The sequence below is a fragment of the Diabrotica virgifera genome, chromosome 3, assembly GCF_917563875.1.
Source record: "Diabrotica virgifera virgifera chromosome 3, PGI_DIABVI_V3a".
In the NCBI taxonomy this organism is placed as follows: domain Eukaryota; kingdom Metazoa; phylum Arthropoda; class Insecta; order Coleoptera; family Chrysomelidae; genus Diabrotica; species Diabrotica virgifera.
Window position 1 is genome coordinate 96,368,613 of NC_065445.1, and position 26,981 is coordinate 96,395,593.

The 26,981-nt window shown below is 32.3% G+C and overlaps 1 protein-coding gene across 3 annotated transcripts in view; it reads right to left on the reverse strand.

Annotated features, from left to right (window-relative positions):
• Positions 1–251: 251 nt before the first annotated feature.
• Positions 252–26,981, reverse strand: part of LOC126881954 (facilitated trehalose transporter Tret1-like) — a 44,262-nt gene continuing 17,532 nt past the window's right edge. For 2 of the 3 annotated variants that reach the window (XM_050646695.1, XM_050646696.1), the window contains exons 3-5: positions 12,476–12,596; positions 10,816–11,153; positions 252–1,595 (exon numbers count right to left, since the gene is read on the reverse strand). In XM_050646695.1, coding sequence (XP_050502652.1) covers positions 639–1,595; positions 10,816–11,153; positions 12,476–12,596 — 1,416 coding nt within the window. In that variant the 3' untranslated portion in view covers positions 252–638. The remainder of the gene's footprint in view (positions 1,596–10,815; positions 11,154–12,475; positions 12,597–26,981) is intronic. The other variant, XM_050646697.1, reaches the window with a different exon arrangement.

The window sequence follows — 26,981 nt, forward strand, 5'->3', positions numbered from 1 at the left end:
TGGATGATGTATATCGTCGGCAAAAAGTGTCTGCATGTATTATTTCCATCTTCACAGTGTACCTTCCGTATCTGTAATTATTTCGTTATTTTTATTTCTTAATATTCTTGTTCGTTTGTTTCTGTGTATATATGTCATTTCTTCCATTTTTTGATGAGCGTTAAGGTGTCCTCTCTTTTCTGGAGTTGTGGTGATATTACCTCGCAAATATTAAAATCGTAAACATACCTAACTAAATAAAAATAAAACAGTTTATATTTACAAAATATTATTTTATTATAAAAAAATTCTAACTTACATTATTATTTTATACATATATCTTAGAACACTACTACTTTCACTACCTTCGTTGCTTTCAGAAATGCATTTATAGTTTCCCATCTACCGCACCTATATTCATTCTTGAACGATGTTATATCTTTTTCCATCATTTTTTTTTTCATAGATTATAGCAGCAAATCACTATACTGAAGGAAACAAAAAAATTCAAAAATTCAAAATTCAAAATTCAAAAGACATCTCTAAGGAATCCTTTTCCATTATGGATCCTCATCAATGTCTTATAGTAATACTGATTACATTTGAAAAATCAAACAATATAGATACTTATAAGTATCTTTTAATACATCCATAGAATGTTATGCCATCTCTTGCAATATTTTGGTTTCTTCGCTTATTGAAACTTTTTTCTTTCCGAAATATTCCTCAATTTCTTGCAAACTTTTACCTTTGGTCTCTGGCAACAAGAAAAACACGAAAATAGTTCCAAGAAGTGCAATTACTCCATAGAAGCAAAATACTCCTGATCTTCCAAGGCTTTGAACCATGTCGGGATAGATTTTAACAGCTATAAAATTAAAGAAGTAGCCCATACCTGAAATAATACCAGCTGCAGTTCCTCTGACTTTTGTAGGAAAGAGTTCTGCAGCTAAAGCGAAAGGAAGAGGAAGAAAACCAATAGAATTTGTAACAAAATACACAAGTAAACAAATTAATGGCAAAAAGGTCAGGCTATATCCACTTAATGAACCATTGTCCTTAAGTTTAATATAAAGTGCTAGTGGAAGTAAACAGGATGCTATACCAAGTCCTGAGAATAAAGACAATGGCCTTCTTCCGAAACGTTTAGCTAAGAAACTGGGTAAAATAGCACTGATTAAACGTACGACACCAATTACGACAATAGTAATGTAAGGATCGAATGTTATGCCAGCATTATTAACGATATCTATAGCGTAAAAGATGATAACAAATATACCACTGAATTGTTGGAAGAAGAAGTAGGTTAGAACCAAAATCATCGGCCTTAAACAATGAGGTTGCATTAGATATTCCAACTTGCTTAAAATTTTCCTATACATTGGCTTTTCTGATTTCATGTTCGACACTCCTTTGCATTTTATTAAATGGTCCAGCTCTGCTTGTACATCAGGAGTTAGTCCAGTATTGAAAATTCTGCACAAACTAGATCTTGCTTCCTCCGTTCGATATCTTCCTACCAGCCACGTTGGTGATTCTGGTATCAAGAAGATTGAGAATAAGATTCCCACGCACGGAAATACTGCAGTTATCAAACAAATTGCTCCAAGATTGCTCTGTAAAAAAATTATAGAATTAAAATCATAAATACGCCCTTGATTAAAATGTCATTAGAAGAAATTAATATAAAATATTGATAATTTTGTACGGTGCCCTAAAAAGATTTATTTTTAGTGTCTAAAAAATTTTTACAGCCACTTTCTACATAAGTCACCATTGTAGCTACGCTACAAAAGTTAGCGTAGTTAACTTATATTATTACAAAACTCTTAATTTTAAATTTAAAGTATTTATATTTAAGGAATCTTTCTTGTTGGAGCTTTACCACGCTGAGTAGATGAGTTGTAAATTATTTAAAATTCTCTCATCTTAATTTCCTCGGCACCCTGTATGATTTATAAATTTTGAAAATCTCAGGAGGTGTTACCAAAGAAAGTATTCCACCTGTTGTCAATCTGGTGGTACGGAGGCGATATTTATTGTCGTTTTCTGCGCTACTTCTATTGATAACTTAGTTTGTTTTTCGGTAGATGGCCCTAGTTCATCCGTGACATTTCTTTCTTTGCAATTCGGGAAGGACTAAGTTATGGTAAATGGTTAAAGCGGAGAGAAGAGGATATGGGTTTACTGATGAGGGGAAAAAGATCTCCGAAACCGGTATAGACTCTTCCTGCACTCTCCGCTTTAACCAGAGTATTATGCAGCTGCTGCATTTTCGTTTTGCAAAGAAATTGAGAATGTTTATACATTTGTAATTCATTTACTCTTTTGTTTGAGTATTAAGGAATCTTTCTTGTTGGAGCTTTACCACGCTGAGTAGATGAGTTGTGAATTATTTAAAATTCTCTCATCTTAATTTCCTCGGCACCCTGTATGATTTATAAATTTTGAAAATCTCAGGAGGTGTAACCAAAGAAAGTATTCCACCTGTTGTCAATCTGGTGGTACGGAGGCGATATTTATTGTCGTTTTCTGCGCTACTTCGATTGATAACTTAATTAGTTTGTTTTTCGGTAGATGGCCCTAGTTCATCCGTGACATTTCTTTCTTTGCAATTCGGGAAGGCCTAAGCTATGGTAAATGGTTAAAGCGGAGAGAAGAGGATATGGGTTTACTGATGAGGAGAAAAAGATCTCCGAAACCGGTATAGACTCTTACTGCACTCTCCGCTCAGAGCCGTGCGGTACACATTTTAAATATGATGCAAGTCTTTGAAATGCCGCCCCTTAAATTACTATTACTGAAATTAACTTTTATTATATTATTATTAAGCGAAACTACACAAAATGAACGAAAACCCTTATTTTAAAAACAAAACATACTTACTTTAAGGGCGCAAAATTTCGGGCTAATACTTTTTAAATGTATTAATTTTTTTCAAATCTTGAGAAAATAATAGGTATTTTTTTAAAAATTAATCGTAGAATGGAAGATTACATTATTACTGAAAACCGAAAGTCCCTGAAAACTTCTATAATGTTTATTTCAATAATATTTTTCAAGGGCTGCAAAAGAAAAGAAAATTGAGTGTGATTTTTAATTTCAAATATCTCATTCAAAAGAAACTTTTTGTTTATTCTAATAGTCGAGGAAATGAAGCATTTTGGCTCGCAATTTTTTCGTCCAGCATGGATTTACTTGAAATTTTCACAGAAGGTAGGGAATAGTCCAAGGATCATTTTCTATATCATGTTGCTGTACGCTAAAACCTTGGGGGTGGTTGCCACCCCATCTCGGGGGCGGGAATTTTTTATTACATTTTAACCATGTAAATCGATGTTAAAAGTAATTCTAAGAAAAAAATGTTTTTTACATTTTCTTCGTAAAACTAATATTTTTCGAATTATTCGCGCTTGAAAGTAACAGTTTTTCGACGAAAAAATCGACTTTTTTAGAGGGTTTTTTGAGAATACCTCGAAAAATATGCATTTAATAAAAAAAGCTGTAGATATCAAAATTGTATCTTTTAGTAACACAAACCAAATTATTTTTCTGTAATATCTTTATGATCAATACAAACCGAGATACGGCTTGTTAAAAGTTAGCTTTCTTCGACAAATGCATAATATGAAATATTCAAAGCCAAATAACGGAAAAACTTTGCATTTTTCGAGAAAATTTTAAATAATAGTTCTGCAGGTATACAATTAAACCTTTAAAAAATTAATAATAAAGTTTCTAGCCTGAAAATTAAGCAAATTAGTGTCAAAAAAAAGGTCGGTACCTGCTTTTCTCTATGAAAAAATCAGTGAAAACAACCCCATAACTACCCTCCTAATTAAAAATTGGTCTTCACCTTTATGCAATTTCTTTTATATTTATATTATCAATACACCCAAGAAGTTTGGCCTATTTGAAAGGCCTAATTTTAGAAAAATTGGAGTTTTAAGAAAAATTAATTTTTTGCAATTTCCCATTTTTCACCTTTTACTTTAAAATATCTCCGAAAATACTAGAGATACGAAAAAAATGATGGACCACTAAATTGTAGCTTTTTTAATAACTAAAATTTACTTGTACATAGATTTTCATTACAGTGATCAGTTAGCGACATATAGCTGTTTAAAACATCTATTTACGAGCAAACACCCCCTTATTCGAGCCCTTTAAACCCACCCTAATTAAATACTAAGGGAGCTCACGAAATTTAGTTAACACAGTCTTATAACTCTTAAAAAATCCTACAGTCATTTTTGAAAAAACTTTTTTTCGCAAAAAATGAAGGAGCTATGTGTTTATAAAACAATTTTTTTTTTCGAAAAATTCGAATAGTCCGCTTATGGATAATTTTCAATGTACCTATGTATAATACCACAGAACCGGTTCGTATACTGGAAGATGACTAAAAAACTATTTGTATTTGTATTTGTGTATATTTGTAAATTCGTATTTTTGTGTAAATAAATGTTTTTGTAATTCTTTAATTCTACTTTTTTTCTGTATAGATATATTAAAATATCTACTTATAAAATCTGTAATGTTATTAAGGGTGGTTTTTAAGGGTTGAAATATTATGATATTATATCCTAAAGTATAAAACAATCATTATTTAACCAATCAAAACCAAATTTTACCCATATTAAAGTTTACAATGTTTTTATATAATTTTTGACAATAAGGGGTAGTTTACACCCCTAAAAGTAATCAACGCCCTTAAACATGATATATAATATGAAGTACAGGGTGAGATGATCCTAATCCCAAATTTTTATGTAAATCGATGCAAGCCGAAATTATTCTATTAGGATAAGTATATATAGCTCCAACAAGGGTGGTTTTACGGGTTGAGATATTATGATAGTATATCTTAAAGCATAAAACAATCATTATGTAACTAATTAGAACCAAATGTTGACAATATATAAGTTTAAAATGGTATTTTATATTTTTTTACAATTAGGGGTAGTTTTCACCCTTAAAAAACCAAAAGCGTACAACGGCTCAATATAGAAAATGAACTAGAGGGTGTAATGAGCCTAATTCCAAATTTTTGTACAAATCGATGATGGACGAAAAAATTGCGAGGTTTTGACATTTTTTCAGCTTCATTTCCTCGACTATAAGGGACGTTCACTTTTGTTGATTTTAATGTAATCTTTCATTCTGCGTTTAAAGTTTTCAAAAATATCTTTTAGTTTTTTCAGTTGATTATATATTATATATCATATAAAAATTTAAAATTTTTATTATGAGTTTCTACAAACGAAAATCGATCAATCAAAGAATTAACAGCAATGTCTAAAATTTATTATAAAATAAAAAATTTCTTATAATTTTATTATAAATTTAGTTTCCTTAAGAGCTCATCTACAGATTTTTCGTAATCAAATAAACGTTTTTTTTTTCTCCTGGCTCGAATTTTGTTTTCGGCTGGAAATTCGGAACTTATATCAAGGTTTTCTGCAATATTTATTAGCAGTAATTTTCATTTGGTCGTAGCTAGATTGTCTGTAACTTTACATTTTTTCTATAGTTTCTGACAACATTTTTACACAATATGACAATTTTTTTTATTTTACTGATTATGCCGCCCCCCTTGTGATGCCGCCTGATGCGATTGCCTCACCGCATCATAGCACGGCACGGCCCTAGTCTCCGCTTTAACCAGAGTATTATGCAGCTGCTGCATTTTCGTTTTGCAAAGAAATTGAGAATGTTTATACATTTTTATTGATATTTAATTAATAAAGATTGTCGATCTCTTGTCCGACCAATGGCGTACTGAACATGGTTCCGCGGGTTCCGCGGAACCAGGGGCCGGGCCCCGCAGGAGCCCCTTTAACGCGCTTTTTGCTTCTTTTGTTTCTTATTTATTTGGGACATTTTGAACTACACAAATAGACACTACGAAATGTAATTGATTAATAAATTTTAATTTTTGTGTAGGTATTTATAAATAAAAACAAAAAATATCTATTCATAAAAAAATTTGAAAACCAAATTTATTAAAAAACACAGAGAACTCTATTGTAAGGGTAAAGTTCCTTCATTTTACCTGCTAAACAAAGCCCTTGTCTCAACACTTGTTAGAATAACCGCCAGTGCCTGCCTAAACACGTGCTAACACAAACACTTTTGTAATTTTTATATTAGCATGATCCATAAGTTGTAAACTGCAAAGTTCGGAAACAGATATTCAATGCAAGTTCATAAAAATAATCCCAAGACGCTCGATGCATCTTTTGTTCGTATTTATAGCATCCTCATAACACTGCATAAATGTAGACAGTTATTATAGTGGTAAGCATTATTAAGTGGTAAGCACCAGGTCCAGATATGATAACAGCAGAAATGCTCAAAGCCACAGAAGAAACTGGCGTAAAACTACTTCATCTACTCTGTAACCAAATATGGCACTCAAAACAATGGCCTGAAGACTGGACAAAATCTACAATAACAACAATTCATAAAAAAGGCAGCTTCCATAAATGCGACAATTATAGAACTACTTCTCTTATACCACATGCCAGTAAAATAATGCTACATATAATCAACGAGAGACTAAAAACATTCCTTCAAAGAGAAATTCCACAAGAGCAAACTGGATTTACCAAAGGTAGGGGTACTAGAGAACACCTGTTAAATATAAGACAGATAATCGAAAAATATAGGGAATTCAATAATCCACTGTACATATGCATTATAGATTGTCGTAAGGCGTTCGACAGGGTCAAGTGGAGACACTTATGGCAAATACTAAAAGAAGTGGGCGTACCCCAACACCTTATTTCGCTTATAACTGAATTATAAGAACACACTACTGGATCAGTTAAAGTGCTTGACACACTTTCAAACGAATTTCATCCAGAACGGGGTGTCAGACAGGGATATATACTATCGCCACAATTATTCAATATATATGGAGAGCATATTATGAGAAGAGCACTTGAAGGATGGGAAAAAGGCATCTCAATAAATGGTCATAAAATAAACAACCTACGTTTCGCAGATGACACAGCCCTTCTTGGGTTCTTCAGCAGAGCTGATTGATCTTATACGACTGGTTGAAAACGAAAGTCAAATATTTGGTCTGCAATTAAACATATCAAAGACAAAGATCATGATAGTGGATAGACTACATAACAATCATCCACATATAACCACAATTGATCGGTTTGAGGTTATGAACTCATACTTATATCTGGGATCATTAATCACAAACACAGGGTCACTACAGGAGGAAATAAAACGTAGATGTGATCTAGCAAAAGTCGCCACAGCAAAAATGACCACAATATGGAAGGACTGTCAAATTTCAAGAGCGTTAAAGATGAGGTTGATCAACTGCTTAATATTCCCAATATTGACTTACGGATGTGAATCTTGGACCCTGAGAAATTCGGAAAGAAGAAAGATAGACGCCACTGAAATGTTCTGTTGGAGACGAATGCTACGAATTCCTTGGACCGACCATAGAACAAATAATTCGATTTTAAGAGAGCTAAAAGTTAGGTAACGGCTCTCCAGTAAAGTCCATCTCCAACAATTAAAATACTTTGGACATGTTATGAGAGCCAACACAGAAAACATGGAAAGACTCGTTATACAAGGAAAGGTGGAAGGCCGAAGATCACGAGGAAGATCCTTAACAAGATGGATCGATCAGATTACAGGAATATGTAAAAGACCTATGCATGAATTAAAAGAAATGACCAGAGACAGAGATCTTTGGAGACGGACAATACACGACATCACGTCGACCACTACACTCCCTCCGGGGGGTCAGGATTGAAGAGAGAGGGAAGCATAATAAGGATAGTTGATTGAAATCAACCTCACCGATCTAAGGTTTTTTATATTTTTTTTATTTAAGGGTTTTATCTCCCTAGAGATTTGTATGTAATTATTTAACTTATTAATAAATGTATCATATCCAATTTGAGAATCTATTTTGTTGATATAAATTTCATTCAATCTTCATTTTTTAAAAGTTGTAGTAGTTTTCCGATATTGGTTTTTAATTTATTATGACTGGAGATTTAGATGTAGAAAATTTCTGAGTTTTATTATTTATAAGAACGGCGGGCGTAAAGTGATCAGTCATGTCAGTATGAAAAACGATAGGATTAATATTAATTTACTGCTTTAATAGTCCATTCACTCACGGTAAAATATTGCAAAACCTTCAAACCAAAAAAATTTAAAGAACGGCATGGATAGACATGAAATTTGGCATACACATAAGTAGCTATGTAATATGTCAAAGAAAAAAAGTAATATTGTGCCGATGTGTGCGTTTGCCCAGGGGGTGACTTTCACCCCTTCTCGGGGTGAAAAAATGTACGTTCAAAATAAGTCCTGAATTGGATGAACTAACTAATTCTAAGCAACTTTTTCTAACTAATTTTAAGTCAATACTTTTCGAGTTATTTGCGAGCGAAAATGTTTATTTTTCTACAAAAAAACACATTTTCAGGCGCTTTTTTGCAAATAACTCAAAAAGTAACTGTTTGATTAAAAAAATACTACTAGCAAAAATATAGCTTATCAAAAAGTGAAAAAAATGGAGTATAAACATATAAAGTCTGTAGGATTGTATATAGAAGAAGGGTTGTAGCTAATAAAAAGTAAGTTCTTACTCGTCAATTTCCAAATCGAATATTTCAACGAGAAATATCCAAAAATTCAAGCAATTTTCGCGGAAAGACTGATTTCAACTTTTTTTTACCTTATTTAAAAAAAGCTTTATTTTTCTTTTTAAAAAAAGTTTTTAACATGAAAAGTAAGTAAGTTACGATCAAATTAATGATGGTCCCTTTTTTTGTTAGTAACAGAAATCGTGAAAATCACTCTCAATTTAGGATGCGAAATGAAATTAATCGTTACCGCTTCACAAATTACTTTACTTATCTATTTTTTACAAGATCTGTAAGATTCATTGGCTCATAGTGCTTATTATTGAAAAGGCTGTAGTTAAATGGGCTAAACGAGTCACTAATCACGAGTGTACACAAATTTTGAATAGCCATACCTTAACAAATTTTTGTCTTCAGGAAAACAAAAACTCCAAAATATTTACAATAGCAAAACTATTTTTTATTTTTTACTACTTGAGATTTTTGGTAGCTACCAATAATTTTTAAGTTATTTAAAAAAAATTCATAATTAAAAAAACAATTTTTACTCAACCAATTTTTTCAAAAATTAGAACTTTGAACCAATAAAACTTACAGATCATATAAACAATACATAAGTCAAGTAACTTGTGAAGCGGTAACAATTAGTTTCATTTCAGATGCTAATTGTGTGGTGATTTTTACAACTTTTTTTACCAGGGACCAACTTTGTTTTGAGCGTACCTTGTTTAATTTTGATGCTAGAATCTTTAAAAAAAACAGAAATTCAGCTTTTTTAAACACTAAAAGGTGTGATAAGTTAAAATATTCGATTTGGAATTTGACGAATAAGAACTTACTTTTCATTACCTACGACTCTGCTTCTACTGGGTCTACAGAGGACTTTTTGAGTTATTTCCGAAAAATCGTCTAGAAACGTAGTTTTTTTTTTGTTAAATAATGAACACATTCACTCGCAAATAACTCAAAATCTATTGACTTAGTGAAAACAATATATGGAACTAAAGTTGCTTAGAATTAGTTAGTTTATCCAATTCCAATCTTGAACGTGTGTTTTTTCATCCCTGAGAAGGGGTGAAACTCACCCCCGGACAAAATCCCATATCGGCACAATATCACTTTTTTTCTTTGAATGTGTGGTTTTATTGGGCAGGCGGGCCCGCATCCCAACTAGAACCAGGGCCCGCTGATCTATCAGTACGCCACTGTGTCCGACGAATTTACAGCCACGTTTCGTTAGTCCGACAACGTAAATATGTTAATAGCGCGGGACGTGGTAGCGCGTTCAACTTGCTCTCTGAAATTTTTCAGAAAGTGGTTGACTCGCTCAAACGAAGCAGTTAAACCATTTTTAAGACTTTTGTAATCACCTTCCAAAAAGACGATGTACTGTGGACTAGTAGATATGATAATTATTATCGATCTATCAGTTGTAGCAGATTGTATGTAGATTAGATTATGTCAAGACAGTTTAGATGTGACTAAACTTCTATTTCAGATTAAGATTATTTAAAAACTGTCGATGATATAATTACTTGTGTATTTATCCTTCTTAATACGAAATACAAACAAGGCAATATAATTTTAAAGGTAAAGGTAAAGTTTTCAATCCTAATAGCAACCTCAATAATATTGAAAAATATTAAAAATATTACTAAAAAAATTTTTAAATTGAAAACTTATTGGTCCATTTCCCTGGTGACACCTCCAAGGCTTCTACAATATGCAAGCCAGATGGATGCTGCGGTGAAGACAGTGGATCCATCTGGCTTGCATATTGTAGAAGCCTTGGAGGTGTCACGTGTCACCAGGGAAATGGACCAATAAGTTTTCAATTTAAAAATCTTCTAGTAATATTTTTCAATATTATTAAGGTTGCTATTAGGATTGAAAACTTTACCTTTCAATTGCCAGATGACGCTAGTCACCTAATCCATACACGTCAGTTGCAATGTGGGGATAAGCTTTCATGGTTGGTCACTTCGAGTATGGAGCAGCTGGCCTACGCCTCTCCGAGGATGACTCCAAAAAGAGTCGAAAATCGCCGATTCAGACTGCTGGACTGCGCTCCGTATTCTAAGTGAAAAATAAGATTGTTTTGCCTTCGCATTGCAACTGAATAAAAATGGTATACATTTTTATTTATTTCAATATAATTTAGTTTAGATAAAAACTTCCTAACACCAAATATAATACTGACCTGAAAAAGAAATCCCAAGAAGTATACTACCAACACTCCCAATGAAAATGATACAGAGGCCCATGTAGTGAAGATCCCCCTCAAGTCAGGCGAGGATATCTCAGCCATGTAAACGGTTGCTGGGGAACTACATAGTCCTGTTGAAAGCCCAGTTAACACTCTTCCCAATAACAGGATCCAGAAATGAGATGGTTTGGCGTAACAAAATACTGCAATTGTTATCCATCCTAACAGGCATACGATATTAACGAAAAAAAGTGCCATTCTTCTTCCATATCGATCCGCAAAAGGACCAGCAAAGAAACAACCAAAAGGTGTTGCTAAAGATGCGATACTTGCTGAAAGAAACAACATTATAATTAATGGAAGTATCAAGCACAACGATTTTGTTTTCAATAAGGATATTGTTAGAATAGTGTCATTAAAATAACAGTCAATATTACCAATTAACTAAAGATTTTATTAAGTAGATATATGTTTTTATTCCTGTTAGTTAGGTAATTCAAATATGTACTACTATTTTCGAAAGGCATTCGACTCCATAGAACTTTGGGCAATAGAGAGAGAGAGAGCTATGAACAACTGCAGGATATATTCTCGATACAGAATGCTCATACATAATATTTACAAGAAAGCTACAATGAAAATACAAATAGATGAGAAAACCAAAGCAATACCAATCAACAGAGGAGTTCGCCAGGGAGACGTTATTTCACCAAAGCTATTCACACTGGTACTGGAAGACGTGTTCAAAGACATTAACTGGGTAGATAAAGGAATAAATGTAAATGGAAGAAAACTTCATTTGAGATATGCTGATGACATTGTAATATTCGCTACAAGTTTCGAAAAATTACAGACTATGATGACGCAACTATTTCAAGCTTCGGAGAAAGTAGGCCTTAAGATGAACTTGAAAAAAAAAACAAAAATAATGACGATTACACCGAACATTAGAAAAATTAACGTTGAACGACATAAATTTAGAAACAGTAAGCGAATACATCTAGCTGGGACAGATAATGAAAGTTAATCAAGAAAATCAAACTGCCGAAATTACCAGAAGAATAAGGTTAGCATGGGCAGGATTTGGAAAACTGAGATGGATCTTGAAAAACACTAAAATAGAACAATATTTGAAAACCAGAATTTACGATCAGTGTGTCCTCCCTATACTCACGTATGGTTCGACGTGGACACTCACCAAGGCCAATATGGATAAAATAGTAAAGCCACAAAGAGCGATGGAAAGATCAATGCTTGGGATAAGGCTTATAGACAAAAAAACAAATAAATGGATTAAAAGCAAGACCAAGGTAAAACACACAGGAGAACATGCTGCCAAATTAAAATGAAGCTTCGCAGGACACAATGCTTGACTGAAGAATAAAAGATGGAATCATGAAATGCAACAACGGAGACCATGGTTAGGAAGGAGAAGCAGAGGAAGGCCACAAATGAGATGGGCTGATGACATTAAGAAGATTGAAGGATATAACTGGAAACAAGTGGCGGAAAATAGAAAACACTGGGTTGAATTGGGGAGGCCTATGTCCAAAGTTGGATTACTAAAGGCTGAAGAAGAAGAAGAAGTCCCATCTATATTCTGGTTCTGGTTTTATTGTTAGAAAGTTTTAAAAAATACTTAAATATAACTTACCAAACCAAGACAACTCAATGGTGTTCAATTGTCCATGAAGTACAGGTAGAGCAACTGCCGAGAATCCCAAACTCATACTAGGACCGACACTGGAAAAATTGGCTAATATCCCCAAAATAAACTGAAATATTTTATAAAAAAAAAGACTAAGTTTTCACCCTAATGGCATATAGCATATCCCACCAGAATGAAAACAATGGGAACCTTCTCTGGTAACACCTCCGAGGCTTCTACAATTTGCAAGCCATACGGATGCTGAGACTAAGGAAGATGAGGGAATTCTACAATTTACAATTCACGTCCCATCTGCTCAGCGCGGTAAAGTTCCAACGAGACTGGTTCCCTTCATACTCCACACAGAGTAAATGGAGTATGAAGGGAACCAGTTTCGTTGGAACTTTACCGCGCTGAGCAGATGGGACGTGAATTGTAAATTGTAGAATTCCCTCATCTTCCTTAGTCTCAGCATCCGTATGGCTTGCAAATTGTAGAAGCCTCGGAGGTGTTACCAGAGAAGGTTCCCATTGTTTTCATTCTGGTGGGATATGCTATATGCCATTAGGGTGAAAACTTAGTCTTTTGCTAGCAGTTGCCGCTAGGGCATCTATGCCATTTCGTTCGTTGCAATTCGGGACTGCACGCTGGGGTTTGTTTTGGTTGGATCAGGGAGAGCAGCATATGTGCCTCCTGATGAGAGACTAATAAGTTTCGAAACCGGTAGAGGTGCTTGCAGCACTCTCTGATTGGACTGGAATATGGTTCGGCTGTATTTTCGTTTTGCAACGAAATTGAAAATGGTTATTCATTTTTGAAATATTTTATATATTTTAGAAAGATGGTATGATTGAACGACAGGTATTAATATTTTTATATTAGTGCGGCAGATTCGTGCAAATATTATAAGAATTGCGCAATTTGGACCACATATACTGCACATATAAAGGTTCAAACTTAGATATGAGGCCATCTCAGATTTTGCCTTTTACAAAAATGGCGGTCATTCAAAATGGGCGACTATACATATGTGACTAATAGCACGATAACTTTTGAACGAAAAGTCCGATTTCAACCAAATTTGGTACATAGGTTCTTTTTGTGTTTTACAAGATCGTTGTCGTGAACTGGAAGAATCGGTTTACCAGAAGTTGTGTTTTTCCTGGTTTATTATGTAAAACTATTTTATATTATGTAAATAATATATTTTCAATATTTCTTCACCCTGTATTTATCATTTTTTCAAAATGGTAATACCACCATTAAAAAAACGTAAGAATATGTTTTAGGATATATTTTTAACTTTTTAGTTAGGTATGTTAATTACCATTTAATAAATGCATAACGTATCTTCACATGTACCCAAGTGTAGCAGATTCGTGCAAATATTATAATAATTATTGTGAATTTAATAGTAGAAGCATATAATTTGGACCACATATACTACACATATAAAAGTTCAAATTTAGATGTGAGGCCATCCCAGATTTTGCCTTTTACAAAAATGGCGTGCATTCAAAATGGTGGCTATACATATGTGACTAATAGCACGATAACTTTTGATAGTCCAGGGCGCATGTGTTTTGAGATGGACGTTGAGAGGTGACTCAAATTTTTTTGCAGAAATTGCTTGAAAATAAGTCATATAATAATATTTGAGTTATCCTCCCTCTCAAAAAGGGCCGGAACATTGTTTAAATAATCAAAATGTCAAAAAATGAAGGAAAAATTCGATTTTTGTCTTCGTTTTTTGATTATAACTTTGAAACTATCCATTTCTGAGAAAAGTTGTACTAACATAAAAGTTGCCTAATTAAATTTCCTACAATATAGAATTGGTTAAAAATTTGAAAAATAGTCAGACTAGTTGAAAAATAGCAATAATTGCGAAAAAACCATACAAAAACAAGTATTGGCATTTTACGTTTTTCAACCATTTATGCTACACTTAGAACCTTCACATTTCACCCAGAAAAACTTTATGATACAGTAAAACAATACTATAAATTTCATCAAGATCGGTTTAATAGATTTTGCAAAATAAATTTTGCAGTCCAGCTTTCGCAAAAAAAATTAATTTTTTCAAAATGTTACAGGACTGAAAATAAAGCAAATAGCAAGTTGAAATTTTTTTTGCTTATAGAAGTGTACTGTACCTTTCATTTGCAATTTGCAAAATTAAAACCGATTAATTACCACGGCGTCAGGAAATTTTTTAATAAACATGAGTTTTTGGTGCTACGCGCAGGACAGCGGTGTTCGATTCACACAAGTTGATTTCCACCAAAATGTCTTCCAATCTTTATCTAATATATTATTTTCTTACTCTATATTTTGTTGTATTTTAATATTTTAATTCCACAAAAATCAAACTAATTTTATTATTGTTTGTGAAATATTGTTTAAACAATTGCATATTATGTTTAAAAATAATAAACCTTTATTCGCTTAGTTAAAATATATGAACAAAGAAAGTTTTTGCTAATTAAAGTGTTATTTCAAAGGATAGAGTATGTGTTTTTATTTTGCAATAAACAAATGTATTTATTTATATCGAAATGTAATAAAAATTAAAATGTATTAATCATTATCAAAGGTCATTGGAATGTCCAATCAGAGCAAACTATCCGCTGTCCTGCGCGTAGCACCAATATTTAATGTTTATTTAAAAAAATTCCTGACGCCGTGGTCTTGATCGATTTAAATTTTGCAAAACTGCAAATGAAAGGTACAGTACACTTCTATACCCAAAAAAATTTCAACTTGCTATCTGCTTTATTTTCAGTCCTGTAATATTTTGAAAAAATCGATTTTTTTTGCGAAAGCTGGATTGCAAAATTTATTTTGCAAAATCTGTGAAACCGATCTTAACGAAATTTACAACATTGTTTTACTGTATTATAAAGTTTTTCTGGGTGAAATATAAAGGTTCTAAGTGTAGCATAAATGGTTGAAAAATGTAAAATGCGAATACTTGTTTTTGTATGGTTTTTTCGCAATTATTGCTATTTTGCAAAAAGGCTGACTATTTTTTAAATTTTTAACCAACTTTATATTGTAGGAAATTTAATTACGCAACTTTTACGTCAGTACAACTTTTCTGGGAAATGAATACTTTTAAAGTTATAATCAAAAAACCAAGAAAAAAATCGAATTTTTCCTTCATTTTTTGACATTTTGATTATTTAAACAATGTTCCGGACCTTTTTGAGAGGGAGGATAACTCAAGTATTATTATTTGATTTATTTTCAAGCAATTTCTGCAAAAAAATTTAAGTCACCTCTCAACGTCCAAATGTACTAATATTTTTAGAGATGCGCCCTGGTCTATGAACGAAAAGTCCGATTTCAGCCAAATTTGGCATCCAGGTTCTTTTTTTTTATGGATAAGATCGAGCTCTTGAACCGGAAGAATCGGTTTACCAGAAGTTGTGTTTTTACTGTTTTTTATGTAAAAATATGTTGGTTTTTTTTTTCAATTTTTTCACCCTGTATATATTAATTTTTCAAAAAGGTAATATTGAAAAGAGTGTAAAAATATTTTTTAGGAAAGATTTTTAACTTTTTAATTATATTAATTACCATTTAATAAATGCATAACGTATCTTCACATGTACCTATTACATAGGTGCGGCAGATTCATTTTGAATGCCCGCCATTTTTGCAAAAAAACAAAATCTGAGATGGCCTCATATCTAAATTTGAATCTTTGTATGTGTATTGTGTGTGTCCAAATTATATGATTTTACCATTAAATGCACAATTGCACAATAATTCTTATATTATTTGCACGAATCTGCCGCGCATGGGTGAATAGTGAATAGGTACATGTGAAAATACGTTATGCATTTATTAATTGGTAATTAACATAACTAAAGAGTTCAAAATATTTCCTAACAAATATTTTTACGCTCTTTTAAACGCCGGTATTAACTTTTTGAAAAATTAATATATACAGGGTGAAAGAATTGGTAAAAAAACAACATGTTTTTACATAAAAATCAGTTAGAAACAACTTCTGGTAAATCGATTCTTCCGGTTCAAGACCTTGGTCTTACACATCAAAAAAAGAACCTATATACCAAATTTGGTTGCAATCGGACTTTTCGTTCAAAAGTTATCGTGCTATTAGTCACATATGTATAGTCGCCATTTTGAATGGCCGCCATTTTTGTAAAAGGTAAAATCTAAGATGGCCTTATATCTAAATTTGATCCTTGATGTGTGTAGTATATGTGGTGCAAATTATATGCTTCTACCATTAAATGCACAATAATTCTTATAATATTTGCACGAATCTGCCACACGTAGGTACATGTGAAGATACGGTATGCATTTATTAAATGGTAATTAACATAACTAAAAAGTTCAAAATATTTTCTACAAAATATTTTTACGCTCTTTTCAATTGCGGTATTACCTTTTTGAAAAATTAATATATATAGAGGGAAAAATTGAAAAAAAAAAACATATTTTTACATAAACAACCAGTAAAAACACAACTTCTGGTACACCGATTCTTCTGGTTCACCACATCCATCTTATAAATCAAAAAGAGAACCTACATACCAAATTTGGTTGAAATCGGACTTTTTGTTCAAAAGTTATGGTACTATTAAACACATATGTATAGCCGCCATTTTGAATGCCCGCCATTTTTGTAAAAGGCAAAATCTGAAATGGCCTCATATCTAAATTTAAACCTTTATATGTGTAGTATATGTTATCCAAATTATATGCTTGTATCATTAAATGTGCAATTGTTTCACATATCGGCCGCACTATATAAGTTATTGACTTTCTTAACATAAAGTAAGCTTGCATTTGGTATAATATAAAATTTTAAATATTTTAATATTAAAATTAAGGCCCGGTTTTTTCACCTCCGGATAACTAGTTATCCGGAGGTGAAAAGACCGGGCCTAAGTCTAGAAATATACTTGTATCTCGTTAGGCTTGTGATACATAATACATAACCAATTCCCGCAAGGTTTTAGGCTCGGGCCTTTACAGTATTTGATGAAATATTAATTTTAGCAATAAAATGAAAAAAATCAAAATTGTATAAAATATAATTCTCTCCATTTTTATTTATGTACACCTGGTTCCAAAAAAAACTGATATACTACATTCGCTCTCGCGAGATTTTTTTTGACACTGACGTTAGTAATTTCTTTTTTGAAAAATTCAGTTGTCAGAAGTGACTGGAAATTACTACAAAACCAACGCACCTGCTCATATCCAATATTATTAATAGTAAACAGACATAAAAATAACATAAACCTTACGCCAATCAATATTTATTTATTTAAACCATTATAATGTATTGATAGCAAATGAGAAAATTATTTATTGTACAAAATAAAAATATTTTGTAGAAATAAACTTCACAAAATTTTATGAGTTTAGTAGACACTCCCACTATTTCTAATAATTCTTCTTTTTTTAATGAAAGATTAAGTTGATTTGAGTTGATTTTAGCAGTTAATAGTGTGAGGTAGGAATTTTTGTGTTGTACGTTTCCTATTCCGAATGTCTCAAAAAAAATCTCGCGAGAGCGAATATAGTATACGACTCTTGAAGCGTATGTTGTAGAAAATTGAGCAGTGTATTTTGAAGGATAAATACTTAATATTTACATACTGTCAATGTCACTGCCAAATCTTAAAATTTGTCAGATAGCTTATTCTGTTCCACGGTTATTAGACTTTATTATTAATCTTTATTATTAATACTTTCTCCGCAACTGAGGGTATCTTATCAACTGTATTGTTTTTAAACAATAGATGATAAAATAAAAATATTGACAGTTCAAAAATGTGAACATTATTGCATTGTGTGTGGCCTAAGTTTGGGCTGAAAACTGAAATGTATTATATAATTACAAAATTTTGGAATATGTTTAATTACGTAGACCAATTTTAACAGTTGTTTTCAATACAGATTTCAATCCTCTACAAATAGTTTCTAATGTTTTTGATGTCAAATAATTAGCGAAGCTGGAATTGAACAGTTTAGAATTTTACATTGAGTTAATGCAAAATTGTGACGCATGTCAAAATTCTCAATGTATTTTAATTGTATTCATTTTTTTCGTATCCTGAGAAAACTAATAAATATTTTTGAAAAATTTAAACTTAGAATGAAAGACCACATTATTACCGAGGGCTGAAAGTCCCTGAAAACTTCTATAATATTTATTTTAATAAGTTACAGGGCTGAATTGAATATTAATTTGTTTTGTTGTATAATCCACGTTTACAATAATTATGTGATCTATTTGATGTAAAAACTATCATTTATATACTCCTTATAAAATACAGGAGTTCAAAATAATATAAACATTTAGACCTTAATAATTAGTACAATTTATGAATTAACATAATATTATGTAATCAGTTGTTTGTTGTTTGGTTATTTTATTATTTGTCTGTGTCATAATAAATATAATGTCAGATCAATCAAATACACTGCTCAACATGATCAAATCTTACTAAGAGTCGTATCAGTTTTTTTAGGAACCGGCTACATTCATGTCGTAAAGTTAATAATAAAAGAGATAACTCAATAATTATGCTTCCCCACCTTTAACTATTTTCCTCCTTAACTTGTAAATTATCAACCGCACAAAAAAATTACAAAGAAAAAATTGTAGGAAATCGCAATTGCAACAACTTAAGCTGTTACCATTTTTTCGAAAAATTTAAAATGGCAGAGATATTGAAAATAATTCCCATATAACCAATTCCTGCAAGGTCTTACGCTCGCGCTTTTACTGCATACGTACAACCTCTATGTTGCTTTTAGCAAAAAAATAATGAATGGGATCAAGATTGTATAAAATACCATTGTGCCCATTTTTTTATCTACATTCATGTTGTAAACCCTTTAGATGTAAACCTGGACATGTATATCTGCTTCCTATATTATAACAAGGCATTCGATACGGTGAAAAATAATCGGTTAATAAAACTACTATGCTGTTGACACAATACTAATAGCATAAAATATTACAGATCTACAAAGAATTTTAGATAAGGTTGTTGCAACGAGCGAAGAATTATAACTATTTAGGGACAATCATTAATGAAACAAAGGCTTATACCAAAGAAATCAGAATTAGAATAGAAAAGGCTAGAAGTGCATTTAATAATATGAAACAAATATTATGTAGTAGAGACCTCAGCATAAATCTTAGAAAACGAGTGCTAAAGTGTTAGGTATTTTCTGTTCTTTTGTATGGCGTGGAGACATGGACCCTTAATAAACAATGTCTCAATAGATTGGAAGCATTTGAAATGTGGACATATCGAAGAATGCTGAAGAATAGAGAACAGCAGGGAGATACTGGATTCCATCAAAATACGAAAACTGCAATACTTGGGTCATATAACACGTGGTGGCAGATATAAACTCCTAAAATTAATAATGCAGGGAAAGATTCCAGGAAGGCGCAGCATAGGTAGAAGAAAAATATCCTGGCTGAGAAATCTCAGAGAATGGTTTGGATGCAGCTTAGCTGAACTCTTTCGGTATGTAGTGTCCAAAGTTAGAATAGCAATGATTGCCAACCTTCGTCGCGGAGATAACACGTAAAGAAGAAGATGTTGTAAAGTTAATAATAAATGAGATAATACTACAATAATTATGCTTCCACTATTTTCCCCCTTACTCGGAAAATATCGACCTTTCGAAAAAAATCATAAAAAAGTTTCTGACTATTTCTGAAAGAAAATCCTGAAGGCGGGTAAGTTATTATTGTTTATTTCCCTGAAGTATACATTTTATTTAAATAAATGCATTATGTTTTTGTTTCTAAGGAATGATTTATTTCAAATATTACAAAAGAAAATCATTTAAATACCAATTACAATTATTATTTTTAGTTACAAATTATCACCTATATATAAAGATAGGTAATGAAATTAATTGTACACTTTATAAACTTATTGTTCTTAACAGAGATTACGTCTTTCAGTTTATTAATAGCATAATTTATTGTTATGTCATATTTTGCCAGCCCAACTGCCCAACTATAAAAATGTCAAAACAAAAATATGAGAAGAAAATTTCTCTATTTGAAGCTGAGAAAATACATTTTTTTACGTATACCGAGTTTGAACTTTAAAAGTCAATTTTCTTCAACGCAAATTATTTTTTGTTGGTATTTTTGGTATTTTTCATGCGCAATGCCGATCCGTTTTATTATTATATGTTATAAGTATCATGAAGATAATGACAATTTGTATAGAGAAAGAGGACCGAAAGCAATAGGTAATAGTTTGAATATTACCATCCTATTGATTATAACTTCGTCGCAAATGGCGGCCAACTTTCAACTACTCAAACACACCTCGTAATTCAAATTTTCTTAAAAAGAAGCGTTTTGCCGAATCTTTTTTAACAACGTTTTCAGAATTTAATTTAATCTAATAATTACCGAGACATTCTATTTGTTCATAAGTCAAAATATTGTTTATAACTTTAAAACGTTCCTGAGGCTACTCAAATAGTCCAATTTAAATTCTATCAGTATGCGGTAGATAGATGTAGAATGAAGAGCTTTGTTATACGTAAAAAATTGAAAAACTTCTATATAGTTCAGTTTCTGTTGGGCAACATTTTTAAAATTTTTAATGTTTTAAAAAAAATTGAAATTGCAAAATTATTATACAAAATCTATTAAATTGATTTAAAAAAAATCGGGTAATATTTTATTGTGTTATAAGCATATGGTAGGCGAGTTATAGAGGTCCTAAGTACAATTTAACAGTTTGAAAAATATTTAAGAAGAAATGGCTTGGCCCTCTTTTTTTGTATTTGTTGCTATTTTGCAGTAAGGGTATCTAATAAACTAAAACATTTTTAACCAGTTGTATCTCATTAAATATCCAATTATCTTTATTTTCTTTAGGTATGATTTTGTTCAAAAATGAATCGTCTTAAGTTTCCATTAAAATAAAAAAAAATTAATATTCCCGATCTATTTGAGAGGGAGTTAAAGTCAAGTATTAGTACTAAAGTTATAATACAACATTTTCTGCAAAAATTCGAATGACTCTCAGATCCACCTCGAAACAGATCCCCCTGGTCTATGAACCGAAATCATGAACACGGCTAAATTATTATTGCTTATTTCTCTGAAATATGTTTTTATTTAAATAAAGGGCTCATATTTTTTTTCTAAGGAATGATTTATTTCACATGATAGCCCATGTATATTTTTAAATTATCATGAATTAAGATAAAGTGCAAAAAATAAAGTTTGTTAATTTAAGAAGCAGTAATTGCTAATAATTTATTTTATTTATTTTTTAACAACCTGTGATAAATATTACAAAAGAAAATCATTTATATACCAATTACGATTATTTTTAGTTACAAATTATCACCTACATAACGAAAAAAATTATACATGGTAATGAAATTAATTGTACACTTGATAAACTTATTGTTGTTAATGAAGATTACGTCTTTCGTTTCAATTTATTAATAGCATAATCTATTGTTATGTCATATTTCGTCCGCCCAACGATAAAAATGGTCAAAACATAAATATGATGCTGTTGGGGTAATCTTTCGAAATATATTGCACCATTTGTTTTACTTTTGACCCGTGACATATGTATAAACATTGATGTAATAATACATAGATAACATTAAAAAATAATATTGTATTCAAGGAGACGTCTTTGCATCAATCGAAATCTTATGAATAACGTGATAGAATTTTCCATAGATTTTCCAAACAAATGTAAGGCAATGAATATTATGTAAGACAATAAATCAATAAAAAAATCGTAGGTAACAAGGATACCCCCCGTTAATATAGAAAAAATGACCACACTCCCAGAATTCAATTTTTTAATTTTTTTTACGTTCTATGTAATTAAAAAATTATACTTATGCAATTTTAACCCTCTACCCCCATTGGCTCTCACCTACCCCCAGAAACGTCATTTTTTGCTTTTTATTTTTTTTACGTGAGATGAAATCAATTTACAAATTTCAAAAAATTCATACGCACAATTAAGGCTTTGACAAAAAATGTCCGTTTTTATAGACCCCTAGGTTGAGTGTACAGATGGGCCGCGCTGATCATGTTTGATGTCAAAAACGCATTTAATTCGGCAAATTGGGGGCACATCATAAATAGGATGGAGGCCCTCAATTTGTCGGATTATTTGGTCAACATAGTCAAGAGCTATCTGTCTAACAGGTCCCTAATAATTAATAAAAACAATAATACCAAGCTCACTGCCGGCGTTCCCCAGGGGTCAGTCCTCGGACCGACCCTCTGGAATATACTATACAACGGCGTACTGAATCTGTGGCACGGGCGCTACTGTGAGGCTGTGGCTTACGCGGTCGATCTTGCCATCTTCGTCAGCCACGACTGTCACTGGGAGTTAGTTGAGATTGCTCAAGGATGTTTCAGCAGGGTGAACGCTTGGATGATCGAGAATGATCTTGAACTTGCAAGCGCAAAGACAGAGGTGGTGATTCTAAAGAAACCTAGAAACGGACCAGACCTGCTGTTCCATTTTGGAAACAACGAGGTCAAACCTTCCTTCTGCGCCAAATACCAGGGTATAGACCTCGAACGTGGACTTGGGTTCTCCAAACACCTAACGAGAGTGGTAAGGAAAGCCGAGGCACAAACCGCAGCCCTCCGAAGAATAACACCAAATATCGGAGGGCCAGGTAGTGCCAAAAGAAGACTGTACCTCAACACTATACAGTCCACCCTTCTCTACGGAGCCCCGGTCTGGGTCGAGGCTCTACGGCACAAGAAGTACAGAGAATTGTTAAATAAGGCGCAGAGGAAACCTCTGTTGAACGTAGTCAGTGCCTACAAGACTACGTCTACCACGGCCCTACAAGTGATAGCGGGCGCCCCTCCTATCTACCTGCTAGCCAGGGAAAGAAAATCTCTATATGAGCCACAAAACGGCCACTTACCGGAAGTAAGAGCGGCTGCCAGAGAGCTGCTACTCATGGACTGGCAGGTAGAATGGGAGGCGGAAATAAGTAAAGCCCAATGGACCAAGCAGCTTATACCGAATGTGGGGACGTGGTACGCTTGCAAGTTTAAGCGGGTTAATTTTTATTTCACCCAATTTTTAACCGGGCACGGGTCCTTCCGGGCGTTCACTTACAGAATCGGTAAGGCAAACGATGACCTGTGCCGGACCTGCCACGTGAGGGAAGACGCAGAACACTGCGTTTTCCGGTGTAGCGTCTTCGCTTGCGAGCAGGCCAGGCTCAGGAACAGATTCGGCGATATAGGCCCCAATAACATAATTAACGTCGCGGTCGAGAATAAGTCCAATTTTGAAGGAACAAGATGGGTGAGATTGGCTACACGTAGTTGATAAAAAATAAAATAAAATAAAAAATAAAAAAATAAAAAAAAATAAAAAAAAATAAAATAAAAAAAATAAAAATAAATAAAAAATAGTAAAAAAAAATTTAAAAAAACAGAAAAAAGCCAAAAAATAGGAAAAAAACTCCCACAACAGATATAAACATTCACAGGCACATTACCCTAAATTTTTTTCAAGGCCTACCTATTTATATTCATCTTTAAGTCTCCCTACACCTTAATCAATTATGTTCTTTCTACCATTTGTAGGTAGGCTCACTGGGCCGATTATCAATTAAGTAATACCCACCTTCAGTCGTAAACTCCCCCTATCCGCGTGCCATTTTCAGACAGGCGAGAATAGCATAGCTAATACTATACTACTATTAAGCTCACTATCCAAAGACCTCCCCTGTCCGTCTGCTGATCTTAGGTAGGCGAGCCTGTCCTTTCTTTTTATGAGTTTATCCTCAAAGACCTCCCCCTTATCCGCCTCTCCGTTTCTAGGAAGGCGAGAATAGTATAGAAGGGCTTATGCCAATCTTCTTCTTTAGCCCTACTTACATAGACTGCGCGGGATATCCCCATGTATCGTTCACTAATGAACACGTCCAGGGATATTCCGGGTCGGAAGAGGGGGTGGTTTTAGTTGGTAGGCGGCTGGTTATGGAGGGCACGCGGGACGCATGGACGTACTCTGGTCTGTGGGCCCTAGCGTGTTCTCCTCTCCTGTCCGAGTCCAACAGTACTAGGGACACCTTCCCTAGTCTGCTAAGAGCGTTCCACCTCAATCAAAAAAAAAAAAGGTTGAGTGTACATAACTTCAAAATGCATTTTTTTGGAAAAAAAAACCTTATAAATTTCTTTTGGGAATGGCTGCAGGTCTAATTTTTTTATTTGGTGAATTTTATCAAACACTGTATATCTCTAATATTTTTTAGATTTTTCCGTAAGGTTCGCCAGCTTTAAAAACCCAAAAAACTTATTTTAGGAGGTTTTGGGAATTTGAAGGTGATTCTCCCATTTTTGAATGTTCTAAAGGACACGCTTACTTTAATTTATACAGGGTGAGTCATAAGGAACTGTACATACTCCTACCTCGTATAGAGGCCCCTATGGGGAATAACAAATGACCATTAAAAAGTGTCTGCTCCCATTGTTTAATAATATACAGGGCGAGTTTCGCATTTTGACAGAAATTTTTATTCGTCATAATTTTTGAACGGTCAGATCGATGTGTCTCTTATTTTGGTCAATCGTTACACTACTGCCACCTAATCAACTGATTTATTCAAACTAGAAAAAAATCAGGTCCGGCTTTAAAAAAATTAGTTCGTTTTGGTCTTAGAAAAAATTTCACCCTGTATAAGCTTTTTGAAAACTCTAATATGAATTTTACAAATTAGACAAATAGGCAATTAAAATAACATTTATTTTTTTCCGCACACGATTGCTTAATTTTTTATAAAAAAATCAAATTTGATTATGAATTAAAAGTTTGGTAAAGTGAACCATAGATTTAACAAAATTAACTTTTATTACCAAAATTAATTTTTTTTAACAAATATTTAATTTATGTTATCACCCAATCAACTGATTTATTCAAACTAGAAAAAAATCAGTCCCGGATTTAAAAAATTAGTTGGTTTGGGTCTTAGGAAAAATTTCACCTTGTATACGTTTTTTGAAAACTAATATAAATTTTACAAATAAGACAAATAGGTAATTAATATGGCATATTTATTTTTTCCCCACACGATTACTTATTTTTTTATTAAAAAATCAAATTTGACTATGCATAAAAAGTTTGGCAAAGTTTTTGCATAGATTTAAAATAATTAACTTTTTTTACAAAAATTAATTTACAAAAACAACGTTTTTCTTAAAATTAAAAGTTTCACCATTTTTTTTTTTTTTTTTTCTATAACACGTCTACATCTAAAACTTCCCATAACACTTATTTCGGACTCTATAGTTTAACATAGACGTGATCAAATTGATAAATTTTTAATTTTTCCACCCAATTTTTGCGATTTACAAGTTTGCAACTTTTACAAGAAGAAGACTGAAAGTCTACAACAATTTTCATACTCTTCACAATGGTAAGAGGCATGTGCTGTAAAAATTTCATAAAAAAAAATATTAAAATGGAACAGAGTTGTAGCGAGTTAAACCGTGAGTTCATTTTTTTTTTTTCATTTTTAGGTTAAAATTCCGATTTTGACAAATTTGATTTTTTAATAAAAAATTAAGTAATCGTGTGGGGAAAAAAATAAATATGCCATTTTAATTGCCTATTTGTCTTATTTGTAAAATTCATATTAGAGTTTTCAAAAAGCGTATACAGGGTGAAATTTTTTCTAAGACCAAAACGAACTAATTTTTTAAATCCGGACCTGATTTTTCTCTAGTTTGAATAAATCAGTTGATTGGATGGTAATATAAATTACTTATTTGTGCAAAAAAAATATTTTTTTAATAAAAGTTATTTTTTTTTAAATACATGGTTCACTTTACCAAACTTTTAATTCATACTGAAATTTGATCTTTTTATAAAAAATTAAGTAGTCGTGTGCGGAAAAAAATAAATATGCCATTTTAATTGCCTATTTGTCTAATTTGTAAAATTCATATTAGAGTTTTCAAAAAGCGTATACAGGGTGAAATTTTTTCTAAGACCCAAACGAACTAATTTTTTTAAAGCCGGACCTGATTTTTTTCTAGTTTGAATAAATTAGTTGATTAGGTGGTAATAGTGTAACGATTGGCCAAAATAAGAGACACATCGATCTGACCGTTCAAAAATTATGACGAATAAAAATTTCTGTCAAAATGCGAAACTCGCCCTGTATATTATTAAACAATGGGAGCAGACACTTTTTAATGGTCATTTCTTATTCCCCATAGGAGCCTCTATACGAGGTAGGAGTATGTACAGTTCCTCATGACTCACCCTGTATATAACCTATAAAAGACCTTTATGTTTTATTTATTTTTTGAAAAAAAAAAGTGTATAAATAATTTTTTTGAGATGGTCTATTTCTTTTATTTTGTGTCTTTTACCAAAAACTATATTTCTAATTTTTCTTAGATTTTTACATAAGATGCGCGATCTTCAAATATCTGAAAAACTGGTTTTTTAGGAAA